This window comes from Dendrobium catenatum, unplaced genomic scaffold (assembly GCF_001605985.2).
Source record: "Dendrobium catenatum unplaced genomic scaffold, ASM160598v2 fragScaff_scaffold_311, whole genome shotgun sequence".
Classification (NCBI taxonomy): domain Eukaryota; kingdom Viridiplantae; phylum Streptophyta; class Magnoliopsida; order Asparagales; family Orchidaceae; genus Dendrobium; species Dendrobium catenatum.
Genome location: NW_021318773.1, coordinates 421,516 through 442,865, shown reverse-complemented (window position 1 = coordinate 442,865; position 21,350 = coordinate 421,516). Strand labels below are relative to the sequence as shown.

Sequence of the window (21,350 nt, the reverse complement as noted above, 5' to 3'; positions counted from 1 at the left end):
CTTTCGTCCTTATTTAAGCTGAGTTTGATTGGAGATCACCACCTATATGCTCCTGTTTATACCAAGCCAGGAGCTAAAACCCTCATTAACATGATTCAATTTTATGATTGATCTCTCCTTATCGATGAGCCGCATCCTTTACTACAAAGTTGGGTGCTCGATGACAAGGATTTTCTCCTTCCTCCTCTGCGTAGTCTTTGATCATTTCTCCTAGGTAAACTCTCTCTTTGCTCCTTAATACCTAGTTTTTCTTTTGATTGGAAATTTGATGGATGGTAATCATTTAAGTGATTCAAGTTTTTTGGCGGGGAAGTTTACTTTGCGTTCATTTATGGATGCTCTGTCTGGGGATTATTCTCGGTCAAAGTTTCTCAATTATAGAATCACCTCTTACAAGGGTATTTTATCTTTGTGGTTTTGGATAAATTAGCTAAAGCCTTAGATACTCCCTTTGAGTTTGATATTGTCATAACATTTTGTGGCTGGAGACCACCGATTGATTAAGTCCGTAAAATTTTCTTTAATCTTATGCTGGTGGGAGGATTTTCTGTTACATTACTTATTTCCATGAACATTCTCATTAAGTTTTATAAACATTTAGACTATTTTCATGTGTTCTCGCATCTATCTTACTTTGTTAGCAAATGTTACATGAAGTTATTTTAGTGGATGCCTTTGTTTGGATGACCGTTACAAACGAATAATGCCACTTCGAATGAGGCCCTCTATTGCTTGTGTGCCTACTGAGCTAGATGTTACCAAACAATATGCTATTCAAGTATGGGTTGGTTTGAAATATATAGGTTATATCCAACCAGTGGAATTTGAAGAATTTCCTCACTACTGTGGTCATTGTAAGGTTTTGGGTCATGCTAGATTTGAATGTAATATTGTGAATCCTCATCTAGCTAATCATATGAACAATATGGTTGGGTGGTAGTGGTTTTGAATAATATTTGTGATGTTAAGTGTGATACCATTAGTAAAGATGATCCTATTTATGTGGAAAATAATAGTCCTAGCATTATTTTTGCAAATGCTTGAGTCAGTTGATTCCTTGGGAAGGGTGGCTAAGTTTGATTCGGTGATCCCTAATATTGGTGCTCCTTCAATAGAGCATTGTGGGGTTGTTGTGTGTCGTGATAATGGTGATGTGGGTGACCATGTATTAGTGGCTTCCCCTCGCGGTAAGATTGAGATTGATCATTCTAAAATTGTTGGTGTTGTTGCTAGTAATGAGTTGTTGAATGTGGCTAATAATGAACTTTGTGATGTTAATATGGGGGTAGTGAACATTGATTCTAGTGAGTTGGATCCCCCTGTTTCTTCTGCTGTGATGCCTGCTGATCTTCTTATGTCAGTCTCCTTTATGGGATTGGGACTGAATGTTCAGCTTGTTGATGTTCTAGTTGCTTTACTTTCTTTTAACGCCTTGAATGCCCATGAGGGCGTCATATTTGGGGAAAGTATTGAGTTGCAAATAGATTGGCCTTAAGTCTCTTCGTCTTCTCCTTCTGAGGTTGATGAAAATGAACTTTTTGATCAGGAGGGCTTATTTTATTTGAATGTAAGTTGTGTTATGCATGACACTATCATTCGGGTGGGTAAACGAAGAAAGAGGAAATCCAAAAAATAGTTGTTTTTTACGGTTGGCTTAGTTGTCGCTGCTTTGGAGCCTTTGGGTGTTGGCATTGTGTGGGTTATTATTTTATTATTGGGGGTCTCATCTTTCCTTTTGGTGTAGTCAATTTTCTTTTGTTTGTGCAGGGAGTTATTATGGTGCTAGTTGGTGTATCTATGGACTATGAATTTGGATGACACTTTTCCTCTAAATATAGAGGGTTGACAGCTTGGCTTTTGGTGTTTTCCTCTGACTCCTTTGCTTTTTTTTTTTATTAGGCTGATTTTTGCTTTCTCTTTATTTTGTATTTAGATGGATTCAGAGGCTCTTAGGTTTTATTTCAATTGTTATATTTTAGCAAGCTTTGGAGTCTTTAAGGATGCATAATTTTTATCTATTTTATTGCATAGAACCCTTTCGTGGGGTTTTAATTTAAAAAACATTCTTGAAATCAAAAGCACCTCTAGCCAAAACTACTATAACAAAGTTGTTCTAAAATTCTCAAGGAGAAAAATAATCTTCTAGTCAACCTTTGGGTCCTATCCAATAGAGCTAAAAAGTAAACCCTAGTTCATAAACTTTGGGTTTAAATGTTTTCTCATAAAATGCTTTTCAAACTATTAAAACACTTCCCCATTATTCATCTTCTCATGTTGAATTTATGTTTAAAATTTTAGGGAATTTGATTTAGTATTTAAAAGTTATGGAGCTTCTTCCATGAACACCTATAATCCTTTTTGCATAAATCTGCTCGATTCAGGGAATAAATTTTTCGTGAATAGTCTTAACCACACAAGATGAATCATCTGATTCATCATATTTTGCTTGAAATATGCGTTGGATTTCATTTGACAAGATCTGATCCCTCCGTTAGAAATCATGAGGATTAGACCACATAGGCTACCACTGACATAGTTAAGTAAATGATCCTTTGCCAATGCGTGAGATCACTGCCACCTCAATCATTGTAGCACCACTAGTTTAAAATAAAATTATAGTTCCATTTTATTTCAAAAAATGCTAAGAACTTTAAAAAATTATCATAAATTTATTTCTTAGCCAAATTATATGTTTTGGGGTTTTATAAAATAAGAATGAAGCTAATTTTACTTTTAAAATAATTTTAGAGGCTAATTATTTTGTATAAAATAATACTTTAATTTCAAAGGCTAAAAACCAATGTAAAGGGAGTAATTAGGGTTTAAAGGCCAATTAACATTTGTTTAATTATCCTTAATTGATGATTATTTTGGGCTCAAATTTGAAGAGGGTAGTTACATGTTTCCTAGCTTTGATGATTACCCTATCGTCTGTAATTAAATTTCCAAATTTTTGGGTCAGTGTTTGACCTAAAATTTTTTAAATTGATTTCTCTTAATCTATAGAGTACTATAGGTCCAAATTGCTTTAGTATATTTATTTCTATAAAAGGGTTAGATCACAAAAATTTCAAACCAATTGGAATAATAATGACACTTGTAAAAATAATTTACACTATGTTTTATATAACTTATAAAATTTTTTGGAAACTTCCCTCCACATCTGATAGGGATGAAACTAAAACCTAGAAAATTTAGTGACATTTTACACCTTAAGATTTAATTTTTGTAATAATTAGATGTCCTTGTGGCTGTTAATTAACAAACCTTAAAACTAACCCGTATTTTTGGGCTTATTTTTCTAAAATTCATAATAAAACACACATAAGTTATAAATTTCAAAAATAAATATCAATATACTCTAAATCAGTCATACAATCAGTGAAAATTAAAATAAAACTTAAATTTTAACAAAAATAAATGAATTTAATATTAAACATAAATAAAATCATATAAGTTAAATATTAATCTTAATAATCCTAAATATTCAAGGAATTATCTATTAGTTAAACCTAACCAATGACCTCAATTATATGAACATTTGAGTAAATTTGGTTATTAAAACTAAACCTCAAATTCCTTATAAAAGAAGGAATTTAAATAATAAAATAAGTAAGTAAATAAATAAATGTTAATTAAATTTTAATAAGTAAAACTTAATTAAATCAATTAAATAGAAATAAAAATTAAGGTTTTTTACATAAAATTTAAACAAATTTTAAAATAATGTTCAGGACTTCCTCATTGATGACTTTGGAGGTAGTTTTCCCAATAGCCTTATATAGGTGGTAGCCTTTATCGTCAGTGGCTTTGAAAAACTCAGGGTCTATAGAACATTTAGGGGAGCTACCTATTAGTGCCCTAGAATGCCTTCCTTCCATTATTTTAGGAAGAAGAGAAATATATTAGGCTAGAAAAAAGGGATGGTGTTGTGATTGAAAGCACTTTAACTTTGGTCTCCTTAAATAGATTTTAGGGTAATCGTACATTATGATCCAAAGAAGTAAATTCATCTAGGCCGATTAGTAAAAAAGATTGGTTCAATTGTATAATATGATTAGAATCATACTAGAAAATATTCATTAAATTCAACCTACTAAAAAGTTGGTCTGTATATATGATCTTTGTTTATTGCATTGTATAGTTTGAAACGTTATTCATACAACCAGATTTGTAATTAATATCATATCAAATTGATTGATTTCGTCCATTGGCTAATTATATTTGTCTCATAAAATATAAAGTAGTCGATCGTATAATATAATCACCAATTATTGGTCAGATCTTGACCATTGATTTGATGAGCGATGAGGATGTGTATATATATAAAGATCATACAATACAAATTTGGCTCGTATATTATGATGTGAGCCAATTTTTATTTATTTATTTATTTATTTTTTGAAAAAAGATTATTGTGTGAAGATTATGAAACTTCTACTAGCTAGAGTTATCAAACACATAAAATAAGAACAATAATAATAAATTAATAAATAACTCAACAAACATGGAAACACACAAAAATTTATTACTACATACATTATTGATTTTACTTTGCCCTGAATCAAGCAAGAATATTAAAGAAGTAATCTAGTCCTCAATATGCTAAAGGTACATTTGCTTAGGGATTTGATGAAAATGTATGCCAATTATTTTTTAGTGGAAACGTGATGCAAAAAAAAAAAAAAATAAAAAAATAAACCTCTTAGCTGCAAGTTCTTTAATGAAATGATGTATAATATATATATGCTTTGTGCTGGAGTTTTGAATTGGATTTCTAGAAAAGCAAAATGGCACTAGTGTTATCATACATGATAAGTGTTTGGCCAAAAGATACTTCAAGGTCTATGATCTACTACGTCAACCATAAGACTTGAGCAACAAAGCTCCATATTGTTATGTATTTCACCTTAGTGGTGGATAGGGATTCTAAATTTTGATTCCTACTAGACAAAAAATTAATGATTGTCCTATAAATTGATAGGTTCCAAAGGTACTTTTTTATCAACCCTATAACATACAATAGTTGAGTCTAAATATCCTATAATTTTAAAGGATGAGCTATGTCTAGTATACAAGATACCTAAGTTTTTTTGCCTTAAAAGGTATTTAATAATTCTCTTAACTAAAGTCACATGGTTTTCCTTAGGATCAGCTTGGAATCTAGAACAAAGATTTACTTTAAACATGGTTTGAGGTATGCTAGCTATAAAATATAGAATTTTTTTTTTGGGACAATCAAATATAGAAGTGATTTAATTATCCTCCTATACTTCTTTCGATCTATAGATTTTCCATTCTGATCCTTGTCTAATTAAATGGTAAATCTTAAGGGGGTATTTATCACCTTAACAACTTCCATTTCATACTTCTTTAGTATCTCCTTGATTTATTTACTTTGACCAAGGAAGGTTCCAACATTATTTTTCTATACACTAAATCCAAGGAAACATATATGCTCTCCCATTATACTTATCTCAAATTATGTACTCATGATTTCCATGAAATCAATACATAGGCTTTTATTTGATGATCCAAATAGTATGTCATCCATATATATCTGAACAAGGAAGATATCATCTCCTTCTTTATTTATAAATAGGGTGGTTTCTACAGCACCCTTAATAAAGGATCTATCTAGTCAAAATATGCTATGTCTCTCATACCAAGATGTAAGTGCTTTCTTTAGTCCATATAAGGCCTTTTTTAATTTATAGACATCATTGGGAAAGGTTGCATTTTTAAATATTTGTGGTTTTTCTAAATAGACATTTTGTTTGATAATCCCATTCAAAAAGGAACTTTTAACATCCATATGATATAATTAGATTCCTATAAAACATGCAATGGCTAACAAAAATCTAATAATTCTAACCTATATGCAGAGGAAAAGGTCTCCTTAAAATTAATGTCTTCTGTTTGATTATACCTCTTAGCTACTAATCTGTCTTTATTTATAATCCAAATTCCTAAAACATCAATCTTATTTTTGAACACCCACTAAGTTCCTACAATATTATGGTCCTTAGTTATACTAAATAACTTGCATACATATTTCCTATTAAATTGGTACAACTCTGTTTACATAGCTAGGATCTAGATTTCATTAGATAAAGCTTGATTTATACTAGTTGATTCTATCATAGAGATGAATGTAGAGTGAGTAACCTCCTTCATAAGTCCATTCCTAGTGCTAATGCCTATGTATGGATCTCCTAAGATGAGCTCCCTTGGATGACTAGATGAATATCTCTAGTCTCTAGGTAATGGATCTTGTGGGTTTTCTCTATTTACTAGGTCAAATAATTATATTCATTAGGTAACCTTTGTCTCTTATTCTTCTTCTAACCTAAGTAACCCAAATCTATCAGATTTATCACAAATCATGTTAGTTGACTCGTCTATAACTAAGGTCCTCTTAATAAATACCATATAGGCTTTACTTATAGAGGAATAACCTAAGAAGACTCGCTCATCAAATTTGGGATCAAATTTACCTAGATGAGGTTTTTCATTAATAAGAATGAAACACTTACACCCAAAGATATAAAGATGTGATATATTGGGTGTTTAACCATTAAGTTACTCATAGGGTGTCATATTGAGGTAGGATCTAACATTAACTTTATTCATATCAAGTAGTTTTCACTTCTTCTACCCACATGTACTTATGGACAGAGTATTCAACTAAGATGGCCCTAATAGCTTCTACTAAGGTTCTTTTCTTTCTTTCTGCTATCTTGTTCTATGAAGGAGTCTTAGGAGAAAAAAAAATTATGTTCTATTCCTAGCTCCTTACACTAGGATTCAAACTTGTCTTTCTAAAATTCTCCATTATGATTATTATGAATATTATATATCCCACATCCTAACTTTTTCTCTTAATCTAAGTGGACAAATTTTCTAAATTCATTGCTTGGATTTTTTCCAAGGTGCATGTCTTAAACTCTAAAGCTCCTGCGGCCACAACACCTTTAACAAAGTTATTCTTGTAGTATTAAGGAGCCAAATAATCTCCTAGTCATCCTTTGGGATCCACCCAATAGAGGTAAAAAGTAAATCTTAGTTAAAAAACTTTTGTTTTAAATAATTTCTTATAAAACACTTTTCAAACTATCCAAACGCCTCCCAATCCTTCATCTAATCATGGTGATTTTTTTTTTTAAATTTTGGCATTTGATTTAGTATTTTGAAAATTATAGTGCTTCTTCCATAAATGCCCATAATCCCTTCTTCTTGCATCTGCTCGATCGAGGACATTTGTATTGTTTCAAAAATCTGAATCACGCTAGATGGGTCATATACCCATAATATTTTATAGAAAATATGTATGGTATTTCATCCAACTAGATATGAGCCATCTATTCCAAACCATGTGTATCGAACAAGTTATGCCACCTCAGATGTGATTAAGTAAATGATATTATGTTAATGCATGTGATCATTGCCATCATGGTCATTTCAATGCTAGTTGCTTAAAATAAAATTAAATGTCTATTTTAATTAACAAAATGCTCATAAATTTTAAAAATTACTATAATTTAATTTATTAGCCAACATTTATGTTCTTGGGCTTTATATAACAAAATTAAAGCAAATTTTAACATAAAAATAATTTTTGAGAAAAATGACCAATGTGTAGTGAGTAATTAGTGTTTAAAGGCCTATTAACTTTTATTTAATTTTACCTAACTCATGAACATTTTGGAATCAACTTTGGATAGGGTAAACTGGGGCGTGCTATCTACATTCTCTAATTTTTCCTAGCCTTGTTGATTACCCTATCCTCGATAATTAAATTTCCAAAGTTTGATTTGACCTAAAATTTTTTTAAATGATTTCACTTAATTGATAGAACAATATGGCTCCAAATTTATGCAGTTTGTTTTTTTTTATATTTTTTTATGAAATCACAAAAATTTAAAACAAATGAAAAATAGAGACACTTATAGAAAATAATTTATGGTAAGGTCTATATAACTTATAAAAAATCTATAAAATTTCATTCACAACCAATAGGGATGAAACTCAATCATAGCAAACTTAGTGACATTTCACACCTTAGGAATTATTTTTCACAATAATTAGATGTCATTATGGTCCTTCGTTAACAAACTCTAAAAAAAACCACTATTTTGGAGCTAATTTTCTAAAATACAAAATGAATCACACATAAGTTATGAAAACCTAAAATAAATTTCAATATACTCTAAATTTCTCTTACAATAAATGACAATTTAAACCAAACATCAATTTTAACAAAATAAATAAATTTAACATTTAACTTAAATACATCATCTAAATTAAATATTAATCTGATTAATCTCAAATATTTCAAGAAATTGTCTATTGGTTAAACATAAACAATAATCTCAATAATATGAAAATTTGAGTTAATTTCATTATTTAAAGCCAAATCTAAAAATCCATATATAAAAAAGAATTTAAATAATATAATAATATAAAATTTTAAATAAAAATTAATTAATATTTAATAAATAAAACTTAATTAAAAAGTTTAAATTAAAAAAAAATAAATAAAATTTTGAGAAACATAAATAGTTTTTTTTAAAAAAAATTAAATGATAAAAAATAATTAATTTAAAAAATTAATTAAAAAAGAAATAAATCATTAAAAATTAAAATAGATAAAATGAAATTTGCAAACATTAAATGAATTTTAAAATAAATAAGAAGAGTCTTAGCATTATATTTAACTTCCTTTGGAGGATACAAATGCTTTAGATTTGGGTCTTTAAGAAATCAAAAGGATTTTATTCATTGTGCTTACATTATTTTGGAAGCCATAAATGCATGGGATTCTTAATCCTTTAATAATTTATAATGTATTAAAATATTTTTAAATTAAAAAACCAAAATAAAGAATTTGGTATTTTGTATGGAAACCTAGGCATAGGGCTACTAGTCCTATGGAGAATGAAATAGGCCTCATGGCTCTGGTATAATAACCACATATACCATATTATCTACTTTAACCAAAATTTAATAAACCATATTACGAAAATCAAAATCTTTCACACATTATGTTTGATTCCTTTAGGAGATCATACATGTATTGGACTTAGAAGGCTTTTCTCTTAAATCATCTAATAAGTCATTAATAAATCTCAAGGACTATACACAATAAATCTGTCCTATATGGGAGAATGGTCGCATTACAATTATGAGCATTAAGACTTCTAGATTAGTGAATTCCATATATTTAAGACACTATCTTGCGTTATTCTTCAAAATTAAATAATCAACTCTAATATTTTGAAACACAAATAACAAAACATCACGCTATTAAGACATAAATTCAAATACAAAATCTCATTATCACCGTAATAAATAAACACTTTAAATTAAAACAACATAAATAATATGAGATTTTGTATTATACTTAGGACATATTAAATCCATATAATCTTCTTCAAACACTATAGATGTTTTTTTAAGAAAACTAACTCTAGCATATGCTAAGCTGTTAGTTGATTTGGTTTCATTACAAATGTCATACTTAGAGGACATCTTATGTTTATTTATTTATTTCTTCCACCCAAAATGTCATACAAGTTTTAATTTATGTTGGTGCACCTAAACCTTTATTAGGATGCTTTAGCATCATTAGATTATTTCACACCTTCATTGCACCCTTTAATATCTACTTTACAACTTTTTTTTTTTTTTTACTTTTGAGAGACAATATAGAATATATATGGGATCTCATATATAAGTAAAGTGTCATTTTATATGTAGATTTTATATCGATCTTGATATAAAGTCTCAATGAGTTGTAAAAGTTTAAAGGTATTTTTATATGTACATATATAGGGCTCCAATAGATAATTCCATCTCCCTTGGAGGGTTTTCTCTTTTAGAATCCAATAGGAAAATGTATGCCGATTTTAGGTCGATACGATACTGGTCCCATATACATGAACACCTTTACCCTGATATGCATACATAAATGATTTTTTTTTTGTAATATACACTAGCCCATCACACAGGTCATCGACAATAATCATGGAGCCCAAGAGATGAGACTACCATAGCCTTACTATGGGATTAGGGTTGTTATGTTGCTATGTTTTCTTTAAAAATTTGGACGTAGAAAATTTTAGAAATTTTAGTTTTAGTTAAACATAGAACATAGGGTTCAAGGTATCTTTGTGTAAAAATTGAATTAGTTAGTTGTATTTTGTTCCATTCATATTGCAAGACTATTATTATAAAGCCAAATTAGAATTAATGATTTTATCTACTTGCATCATACCAAGAAATTAAGTTTATAAAAGTGTGTGCTTAGGCTGTTAGGTAACAGTGCACTCCAAGCAAGCATAAGTTCAAATGCATTTGCACCCCTCAAACTTTGTTTCAAAAGCCACAATATCTTAAAATGAATTTAATAAACTCTCAAATTCTTCCAAAATAATTGATAGGAATCATAAAATATTTAAAGCATATCTATCAAAATTTAAATCTAAAATAAGTTTATTATCCATTTTAATAAAAATTTTTATTTTTATAGATATAATCAGTGGTAGTGGATAGCATCTTTGGGAACCTAAGAACCCAGATTAAAATAAATACTCTCCTAGTCCATTAAGATAGAGGAAAAAATCTTTAGAATTAGGCTAAAGCTAATCCTTGGTTAATTTCAATTTTAAAATGATAGGTGAATGCAAATTTTCTCTTTTGGGATAAATTTCAAATTCTCTTTTTATGTTGATAGTAAAGCATTAGAAAATCTTTCGAGGTAGAATAATGTTAGTTGAATGGATTTGTTTAAAAGAAAACTATAGAAAATTAGTGGGCATATATTTATTTATCTAGAAAATGGAGAATGAATTTTATAGACTCCTTTATCCCCGAATGGTGTTCCTCCTTCACCCTCCAAGTATAATATAGATGCCACTCCATCCTTATGTTACACACAAAATAGATATGCCGCTACCTCCTTAGGCTCCTATCACAATGGGAGAGATGCTGCTCCCCTAGCCATCCATGAATAATACCAAGTATTTGGAGGATAGATGTGTGATCAAAATCCTATGTGAGTCCCCTCACATCTTTGAATACCCTCAAATACTGTCTCAAACTCACCTTCACTCCCAAAAGTTTGTAAATGCATTTTCTTAAAGGAGAGAACTAATGGGGTTGGTTTTTATTTTTAAGTTTGTAAAAAGAGTTTTTATGATTTACAAGTGGTAAAGTTATGAAAGTTTGAATGTGGGTTGTTATACCATCTTTAACAAGCATAACACACCAAGAGGGGGTGGGGGTGGTGGTTTAATTAAGAATTAAAAAAATTCTTAATCAAAGATTATGTTTTCTTAAAGGAATCATAGGGCTAGAAAAGATAAAAAACTTTTATTTATTTTTGTAAATAACAAACTTCCAAGAGAAATATTGTTGCCCTTTTTCTTTTCTAACCTTTTTTTTTTGGAGAAAAATCATAATATATTCTAATTAAAAAAAAAAGCTCACAAATCACATATATCAAAGTTAATAAATTGTAAGAAATAAAAGTGCTAAAAAGTAAAAATAAAATAAGAATTAACACACCAGAGATTTATACTGGTTTGGTTACCCATTACCTACGTCCGCTCTTTCGATTCCTCCACTCTGATAATTACACTAAAATGTTGAGACTATCCTTTTTCATCATAGCGAGTTAGAGATGCCAATACAAATCACTTCCACCTCCTCGATGAAGTGGAGTTGTTGAATCCCATTCACCTTCTCGGTGTAACAAAGAAGCTGAATCCCTTTCACATCCTTGGTGCAATGGAGAGGTCAGATCCTCCCCACGAGGTGACACTTTCTGGATTTTCCCTTAAGAAAATACTAACCTTAGAGGAAGAAGGTGAATAATCATAGAGCAACCGTTTGTAGGAACCCCTCTCACACAATCTCTTTACCCACAAGATTTTTATCTCTTAATATCACACCTCTCTAACTCCCTCTAAAGTTATTCTCCCTCTTCAAACCCTTTCTTACAGAAGCTCTCCAAAATAAAAATTGGCAAAAGGCATCCTCAAATAAATCTAGAGATTATATAAAGAAGGTTTAAAAAAGCCTTTAAATTTCAAATTTTTCCCTTCTTACCGTACAATAATATCAAGGATCATAAAGTATAACTAGCTCATATTGTCGAGTTTGTACTATATGATGAAAGATGTTCTATAAAATTAGTTCAATCTCTTTAATGGATCATCTAGTATGATTAGTTCAGTTGAATATGATTATTTTCTAGAAATATTGGGGGTGATTAAAATTTTTCCTAGGAGAAAATCAAGTCATATAATACGATTAAGAACATCATACCACATGATCTTAACCATAAATTAATATTGATTCAATTTCCGTATTATAGGATTAGATTAGTAAAGTATTATTAATATCTTGCCATATGATTAATATTATACAATATAATTAGTTCAAATTTTTAATTTAAAAATACTACCTAATTCATGATTGGTTGCAGGATTCTCGATTTCTATTGATCATCCTATATGATATGAATCATACAGTATAATTATTTATAATTTAAATTAATTTAAAATCCTGCTTAAGTAATCCCAAATTTACTCATATCATATGGTACAATACATATAATATCTAATGTCTATTTGCTTAATGCAGGTGTTTTCAATTAGATTTTTAGAAATGCAAATGGTAATAGTACACATAATAGAAATGGTGCTAAGATATAGTCCAAGGATAGGGCTAACCTATTTCTTCAATCGTAAGTCTTAGTAACATGGCTTCCTACAGCTATGTATTTTTCCTCAATGATGGATAGGGCTACTAATTTTGCTTCTTACTTGATCAAAAAACTAATTATTATCCTATAAAATCATAGGTTCCATAGATACTTTTTTTACCTCATTACCTACAAAGTTTGAGTCTGAATATCCTATAATTTCAAATGATGAGCTATATCAAGTATATAAAATAACTAAGTTTAAGGTTCCTTAAAGGTATTCAAGAATTCTTTTAATTACAATCATATTGTATTCCTTGGGATCAACATGGAATCTTGTATAAATATATACATTAAACATGATATCAGTTTTGCTAGCATTCAGATACAAAAGTGATCAGATTATCCCTTAATACTTCATTTCATTTAAATGTTTTCCTTTTAGATCCTTATCAAATTAAATGGTAGAGCTCATGGGTGCTTTTATTCCCTTTGCACCTTCCATTTCATACTTCTTTAGAATTTACTTTATATATATATATATATATAAATATATATACACTAAGGATGGTTCAATCATCTCTTTGCTTTAGTCTAAATTTAAGAAAATATGTATGCTCTCCCATCATACTCATCTCAGTTTCTCTACTTAAGGTTTCTAAGAAACCATTGCATAAGCTTTCCTTTGACGAACCAAATAATATGTCAACCACATATATCTAAATAATGAGTAGAACTCCTACTTCTTTTTTTATAAGTAAGGTAGTATCTACACTTCCTTTAACAATAGATCTATCAAGGAAAAATTCACAAACTATCTCATACTAAGCTCTTGGTGCTTGCTTTAGTCCATAAAATTCCTTTTCAATTTATAGACATTGTTGGAAAGGGTTGGATTTTCAAATTTATCGGGTTACTCTGCATAAAAATCATCTTTGGTAACCCCATTAAGAAAGGCACTTTTAACATCCATCAAATATAATTTGAATCCTCTAAAACATGCAAAAACTAACAAAACTCTAATGGCTTTTAATCTAATTATAGGGTTAAAGGTCTCCTCAAAATTAATGTCTTCTATTTTATTGTACACCTTATCTAAAAATATGGCTCTATTTTTTACTTTAGATAAAACCCACCGATGGGCTTATGTGTTAATTAATCAAAAAAGGAGTGCAAAGTCCTTAGAGGGACCTTTAGCTCGCTAATGCTACAAAGTGCTAAAACAAAATTTAAAAGAAAACTAAGAGGCATATGTCCCTTGTAATCACAAGAAAAAAGCACCCTAATAACATTCTAAGAAGAAAAAAGGAAAGGAAAATATAAATCTGAATCAAGAGCACCTTCCCAACAAGAATCGGGACTTGCACAAAATGAGAACGAGTCTCCCAAAACCTGCAAAATTGGCTTACAAGAACACTAAACAAAAATTAAAAGCCAAAGATATGATAATAAAGAAATAAGCATAATTAAGGCCATAGATCCAACTCCAAACTAATAAAAGATTTTGCATTTTCATATAATTAGAAATGACACAAAAAGTGAATCTACAAAGGATATTGTTCCAATGAGTCAAAAAACCATATTGATTACCCTCAGTAAGAGGGTTCAAATTTGCCATAAAAATAAGATCAGTATCCTGTCGTAACAATAAATTCCATAAAAAGCTAATCCTAGTGTCTAGAAATTCTTGATAGGAGAAGTCAACAAAATAGCAATTCTAGATCATAACAGGAGAGCAGTAACCGACAGAAATCAAGTAGTAATAAATAGAAGTCACAAAATAATAACAGTAATGGTTCATAATAGTACCAAGCAAGGACCAAAAATTCCCCAGCATACAACCATGGCTCATGACAGCAAATAAATCCTGATATGAGATGCCAACAAAAAAATATTTCCAGCTCAAAATAGAAGAGTTAAAACCCATGGGAATCAGGAAGAAATATACAGAAGTCCCCAAAATAATAGCAATAATAGTTCACAATGTTAGCAAGCAAAGACCAAAAATTTTCCATCATACAACCACGGCTGCTACAACCCATGATAATCAGCCAACAAGTTATCAAAAAAATTAGTACAGGAAGCCAAAAAAATAGAGGACAAACAGGCCCAGGATCGAACCTCATACTAGAAAATAATCATTGATAGGAGAAGCCAACAAAACAACATTTCTAGCTCTAAATAGATGAGAGGTAACCCACGGTTGCTACAACCCATGGTAACCAACCAACAAGTGATCAAAACATAAGAACAGAAAGTCAAAAAAATAGAATACTACATTCATTAGTAAGAGTATAGCTCAGGAGTGCATTACTAGACCCATTATGATAAAATCCCAAATGCCACTCACATCTAATCCCTGGAATCCCCACCCAACAGTAACATAGGAAATCAGCTTTTGAATAGACATAAAAAATGGTTAACATAAGATACAACACCCAAGACACTACCACCAATGATAGTAATATCCAAGCAATCCCAACTCAAAGCCCAACCATTAATATACATCAAAATAGGATAGAAACCAGCCTTAATCTGGTAGAAATAAATAAAAAACACCACATGACTCAAGTAAGAAGAAACAAAAGCCATAACCCCATAAGACTACAACCAGGGTAAAGAGAGCAGGAAAAAGGGGTTAAACAAACAAGATTAGAATTCCAATTTTTTATATTCTTTCACCAACCACAATACTAGAATATAACCAGCAAAAGAGAGACAAAAATTCCATTCTCAGCAGCAAAAGCCCATAAGATAAGAGCACCCAAAGACGAGAAAAAAAAACCAAGAATCCAAAATAGAACCATACAATCACCAACAAGACAAATGACATACTTAACCAACAAAGAGAAGAAACAATAGCAAAAGCCAAAAAAGTAATGAAAATGAATGTAGGGAAGACCCAGGTGGTCTAATCTAGCCAAACCTTTAATCTCATTTGGGAGATTATGTTCATAGAATTTAACAAAAATAGATAAGTTATAACCCAATTTTGCCAAGGAGTTTTTTTTTTTTTTTTTGAAAGAAATGCTAAAATGCATTAAAAAAACAACCAAAAACCAACAAATCAAGTCAAACCTAAAGCATCACATTCCTTCTTCAAGCAATACAAGAAGGAAGGAGGAATAAAAGCATCATGAAGATATTCCCACAAAAAAGATCTAATTAGAGCAAAATTAGCAAAAATATCCGCTAATTTGTTGCCGTCCCTATTTGAATGAGAAAAAACAATTTGCTTAAACTCAAGCAGGAAGGCCAAATTGTCATCAATTAATCTACTAACCTTCCAATTTTTTACCGCATTTTGAAGCATCTTGATGATATTGAGGTTTTCCCCTTCAATGATCACCCCTTGAGCCTCAAACATCCAACTTTGAAACACATTCTTCAGCTGTAAAACTGCAAGTAATTCCAGATATGATACATCCCAGTGTAAAGAATGATTTTCAAAAGCAATTAAAAAATGTCCCTTCTCATCTCTGGCAATGCCACCGATCCCAGCCGAATGATTCCTCATAAGAGCTGCATCTATATGAATTTTAATCCAACCGGGAGGAGGAGGAGGATGCCAAGTAGAAAATAGCCAAAGCTGGTTAGCATCCCAGTTTTCCATTTGGATATTTAAAAAGTTACTTCCCACAGCCAACGATATAGCATTAGCAGCAATGTAATTATCTGAATCCTCAACTTTGCCATGTAATAGCTTACACCTGCTCCTCCAAACAAGACTAACCTTGGTACAAAAAATATTTGCTAAAAAAGAATTGTTCCCCACATATCTCTGAAGACCTTCCAAGCATTCATCAAAACTATTAAAAATGGAAATAAGAAAGCCCCAACTATTAAGCAGAGCAATAACCTTCCTAAGCTTCGAACATTTTCCAACTAAATGGCTGCTATCTTCATCTTCTCCACAACCCCTTATACAACCAGAAAAATTGTTAATTTTCCTTTTTACAAGAAAGGAGTTAGAGGGAATGGCATCAATACAAAGTCTCCACCAGAAAAAATCAATTTTTTGTTTCAACTTAAGTTTCTTCATCCAACTCCACTCAGCAGTCTCTTCCATATGAACCATAGCATCCTCAAACGCCAAGGCTGTAATAGACTTTCCCGTAAATTTACATTTCAGTTCAAATGTATCGGAAATCCTGTCATTTATGATAGGAAGTTCACAAATAAGGTTCAAAAGCTATTCACCAAAAACAACCCTCAATTTATCTTAATTCCAATGGACATTACAAATAAAAGAGCTAAGAAAGATATCATATTCTTCCTAAATATTGACAAATGTAGGCCACGTCGCAATACATCTGTCCAAAATCCTGGAGCTTTGCATCCAATTGATTGAATTACCATTGGATACTTCCCATCTAACAATATTTTTTAGAAAGTTGGCTCCCATAGTGATGATCTTCCAAGTTGAAGAACAACCTTTCTTCACTGTTCCCGACCACAAGTCTCCTCCAAACTTAGCTCTAAGAATAAGATTCAAAAGAGTATTTGGCTTTGAGTAAAAAATCCAAGCAAATTTGGCACGTAAAGGACCAACCATCATAACTGCTGAAAATAAGCCTCTACCACCTTCATTCTTCGGTATACAAAGTAGATCCGAAGATGCATAATGCAGGCCAGCTTTACCATCATTTTTACTCCATAAGAACCCTCTACACATCTTATCAAATTCCTTTAAAATACTCAAAGGAACCAATGACAAAGTGGATAAAAATAGAGGAAGAGACAAGAATACTGATTTAATTAAAACCAGTTTACCTTCAATAGAAATATTCTTTTTGACCCAAGTATTCAGTTTGCTAGCCGCTGCTTCCAATAAAACCTGGAAGTCCGAAGCCTTCATTCTCCTCAAGGTCATCTTTACATCGAGATAGCTGAGTTCCTTCACAACCGTGAAAGTGAGCTGTTAAACAACCTTTTTCCTGAGTACTCCTGGTGTTCTTGCAAAAAAGACTCATGGACTTAGTAGTGTTGACCTTTTGTCCCGTCCAAGCAAAATAATTGGAAATAATCGTCTTTAACTCCTTAACCTCTTTCAACTTAGCCTCCGAGAAGATTAAAATGTCATTCGCATAGAGTAAGTGGGAAACTCTAGGTGCTAAATGAGAGATAGAAATACCCAAACCATTTCTTTTTAACAATAAAGCATCTCAAAAAATTTGGGAGCATAAAATGAATAAAAATGGGGATAAAGGGTAGCCTTGCCTAAATCCACACTTTCCTTCAATCCATTCAGTCTTCTTCCCATTGATCAAAATGCAATATTTGGGATTCAAAACACATTGCAAAATAAGTTCCAAAAATTTACTAGGCAAATTGAAACGAATAAGAGCTTGCCTTAACGTCTGCCATCCCATACTATCATAAGCTTGTTCCATGTCAAGCTTAATGGCTAACATCCCACTTATAGACTTGGACCACCTGAATTTGTTAAACACCTCCTGAGCCAAAAGCACATGATCAGATAAAGGACGGCCTTTTATAAAAGTCGTTTGGTCCACCGAAATGATCTTATGCATCTTCGCAATGATTTTATATATAGTCATACACAAACTAATAGGATGGAAATGAACAAGTTCTTGGGGACTTTTGTTTTCGGGATCAAAACTATCAAGGTCTCTTTCCAAGACTGATCCATAACTCCTGACTTCATGAAATGATCAACTGCTAGCCAAACATCACCTTTAGCCACGTCCCAAAAGTCTTTAAAAAATGAAAAAGTCACCCCGTCTAATCCTGGTGAAATGCTCCTCTCCAAATTTTCCACTACCTCCTGTAACCCCTCCCTAGTAAACTCAGCATCAAGCATAATTATGTCAACATTACTAATGATAGCAGATGGATTCGGCCACCCATCTAATGAGCATTTTCTGTGTTGCCATTTGAACTTGAAAAAATCTGAGAAGGTCTTCTAGATAAATGCTTCTTCTTCCGAAATAATGCCATTCTTAGTCTTAAAATGACTAATCCAGTTGTTCTTCTTCTGGCATTGGTAAAGGTATTAAAAAAAGACGAATTACAATCACCTTCATCCATCCATCTTGCTTTAGCCCTTTGTCTCCACCAAGTGTTGAGTCTAGCCAAAGTAACATTAAGTTCATTAATTTTAAACCTCAAAAGCTGTAATCTATCAAAAGAGATCCACCCTTCATCCTCCTCCAGCTGAATTTCCAAAATTTCATTTTTCAATTTATCTCTTAAATGATTCAGATTCATGAACTTTGCCTTACTCCAGTAAAAGAGACCTTTCAGAGTCCTCTTGAGTTTCAAATTGAGAGCCAACGGTGGATCACCCAAGAAGTTTTTAAGCCAAATTCTCTTCACCAAAGAAACAACACCATGGTAAGACGCCCAGGTCTCTTCATACGAATATCCCTGCTGCCCTTTTCCACCGGTTTGTAGATGTCTAATAGTAAAGGACAATGATCTGATGCAATACGAGATAAGTGTTTAACTATCGAAAGATTAATGTTGTTTAAAGCTATGGAATTAATCAAGCATCTATCCAACTTCTCCAATATCCGGGCATTACCAGATTTTTTGTTACACCAAGTGAACCTTGGTCCCATCGATCTCACCTCATGAAGATCATTGATGATCATGAAGTTATTAAAGTCCTTCGATCCTTGAGTTAAGCAAAACTTTTTCCCTCCTCTTTTTTTCGATTGGGACAGTACACAGTTGAAGTCTCCACCTACTACCATAGGGAGATCAGATGAACATTGTCTCCCAATATCAGCCCAAAGACTATTCCTTTCGTTAGCATCTACACTGCCATACACCGAAGCCACAATCCAGCTGCCTTTGCCGTGGACTTCCATCTTTCCCAAAATCATCTGTGAAGAAGCTTCAATAACTAAAAATACTGCTAAGTCATTCCTCCATATCACCATTAGACCACCTGACAAACCAACAGATGGAACTACAAAAGAATCACAATTCGAGCCAAAAAATTTCATAAGGCAGCTATTGTCCTAAGAGTTAATCTACGTTTCCAAAAGCCCAACAAATAAAACATTATGATCCTTGATCACCTCCTTAAGATAAAGAGCAGCCTCCACCTTCTTGGCTCCTTTACAATTCCAAAATAACAACGAAGTCATTGCTTATTACTAGGGGAAGGTCCCCCAACCTTCTTAGCTTTTCCACCTTCCATCTTCCTGTTATGCGGAATAATATTACCTGAACCAAGGGATTTCAGCTCTTTGACAAGCTTAGTCTTTTTCTCATACGAATGGCTTCCACCCATTAAAATGGTGTTAACTGGAAAATCCTTAGATTTCTTCTAAAAAGCCACTGGTTGCACCACTGCACCTCCGCCAAAGCCAATTAATGCTAAATCATTGTTGGAAGTAACAATTTCACCTTCCTCTACATCCTTCACCTTATCAGATTCAAACACATTAACCTGTTGCAACCCATGACCCCGAGTTTGAGATTTTGATGATGCCAAATAATGAATGTTTTGGAACAAATTTTCATTGAATATTATTTTATTTGCTATTGTCCTTGAGTACTAACATTTCAGGAAGATCACAAGTGACTCAGAAAGAAAGGAAGACTCAAGACCGGGTAGATTAGGAGTATGAGTCAAACATTATATTTTTTGATTTATTTTATTTTTACTTTATTGAGTCTGGCCACAAAATGTATAAGAGTAAGAGCAACCATGCACACACACAGGGGAAGAGTTTGTTTTTAAATACAAAATGTCATAGAAATTCTTCTCTGGAGATCGTACTGTATGATTTTAATTCGTAACATATGATCCAAGCTATGTAGAAGATTCTGTGAATAGATCGTACTGTACGAATGTATTCGTAATGTACGATATGTTCAGATCCAAAACCCTAGTCGTAGTTTAATTTGAGTAATTGATTTTGCGCCGTTCGTACTGTACGAACATGTTCGTACTGTATGATCTATTTTTAATACTTACTTAAATTAACCCGTAATTAGTGCATGAAATCCAGGCCTAATTAAATTTTGAACATTGTACTGTACGAATTGTATCGTACCATACGATGAATAGAGATGAAGTTTGATCATCCCGAATATCATCCTGGACGATCTCTTTGTTTTTGATCACATCGTACGGTACGATAGTAATCGTACCATACGATGAACAGAGACGACATCTGATCGTCCAGACCATCGTCCTGTACGAATAGTATGTGGTTGAATCGTACCGTACGATATTGTATCGTACAGTACGAATGAATTTTGAACTGTTCATACATCTTCGTACCAGGACGACGTCTGTTTATGAAGATCGTACTGTACGATACCAGATCGTACTGTACGAACAGTAACGGCTAATTTTGAATTCAGAGGTTTTTGGAGCCTTTTTTGGGAGATAAATTGATCACGCTTCGACACTTTATTTCAATACTTTCAGCCAAATCCACCTCCACCCACCTGATCAGGACCCGTCTGACTAGATTGTCTATGTATGCATTGTAGTTTTCTTTTTTTCTGCTTTTGAGCTTTTAGTGCTCCTCCTTTTTGTGCTGTCAAAAGGGGGAGAAGTTTGTTGTAATGCTTTTTATCTAAATACAGTTTCTTTTGTGTTGTTCCTACCTGCTTGTAGTTTCTTTTTTTTTCTTCTTCCCTTCTTGTGTTTTAA

At 31.9% G+C, this 21,350-nt stretch overlaps 1 protein-coding gene across 1 annotated transcript; it reads right to left on the bottom strand.

Moving 5' to 3' along the window:
- Nucleotides 1-18,580: 18,580 nt before the first annotated feature.
- Nucleotides 18,581-19,973, bottom strand: LOC110094601. Its single transcript, XM_020819865.1, has 3 exons — nt 19,907-19,973; nt 19,283-19,625; nt 18,581-19,151 (listed from the first exon to the last, which is right to left on the bottom strand). Exons 1-3 carry the CDS (start codon nt 19,971-19,973, stop codon nt 18,581-18,583), a joined length of 981 nt encoding a protein of 326 aa, XP_020675524.1.
- Nucleotides 19,974-21,350: the final 1,377 nt, after the last annotated feature.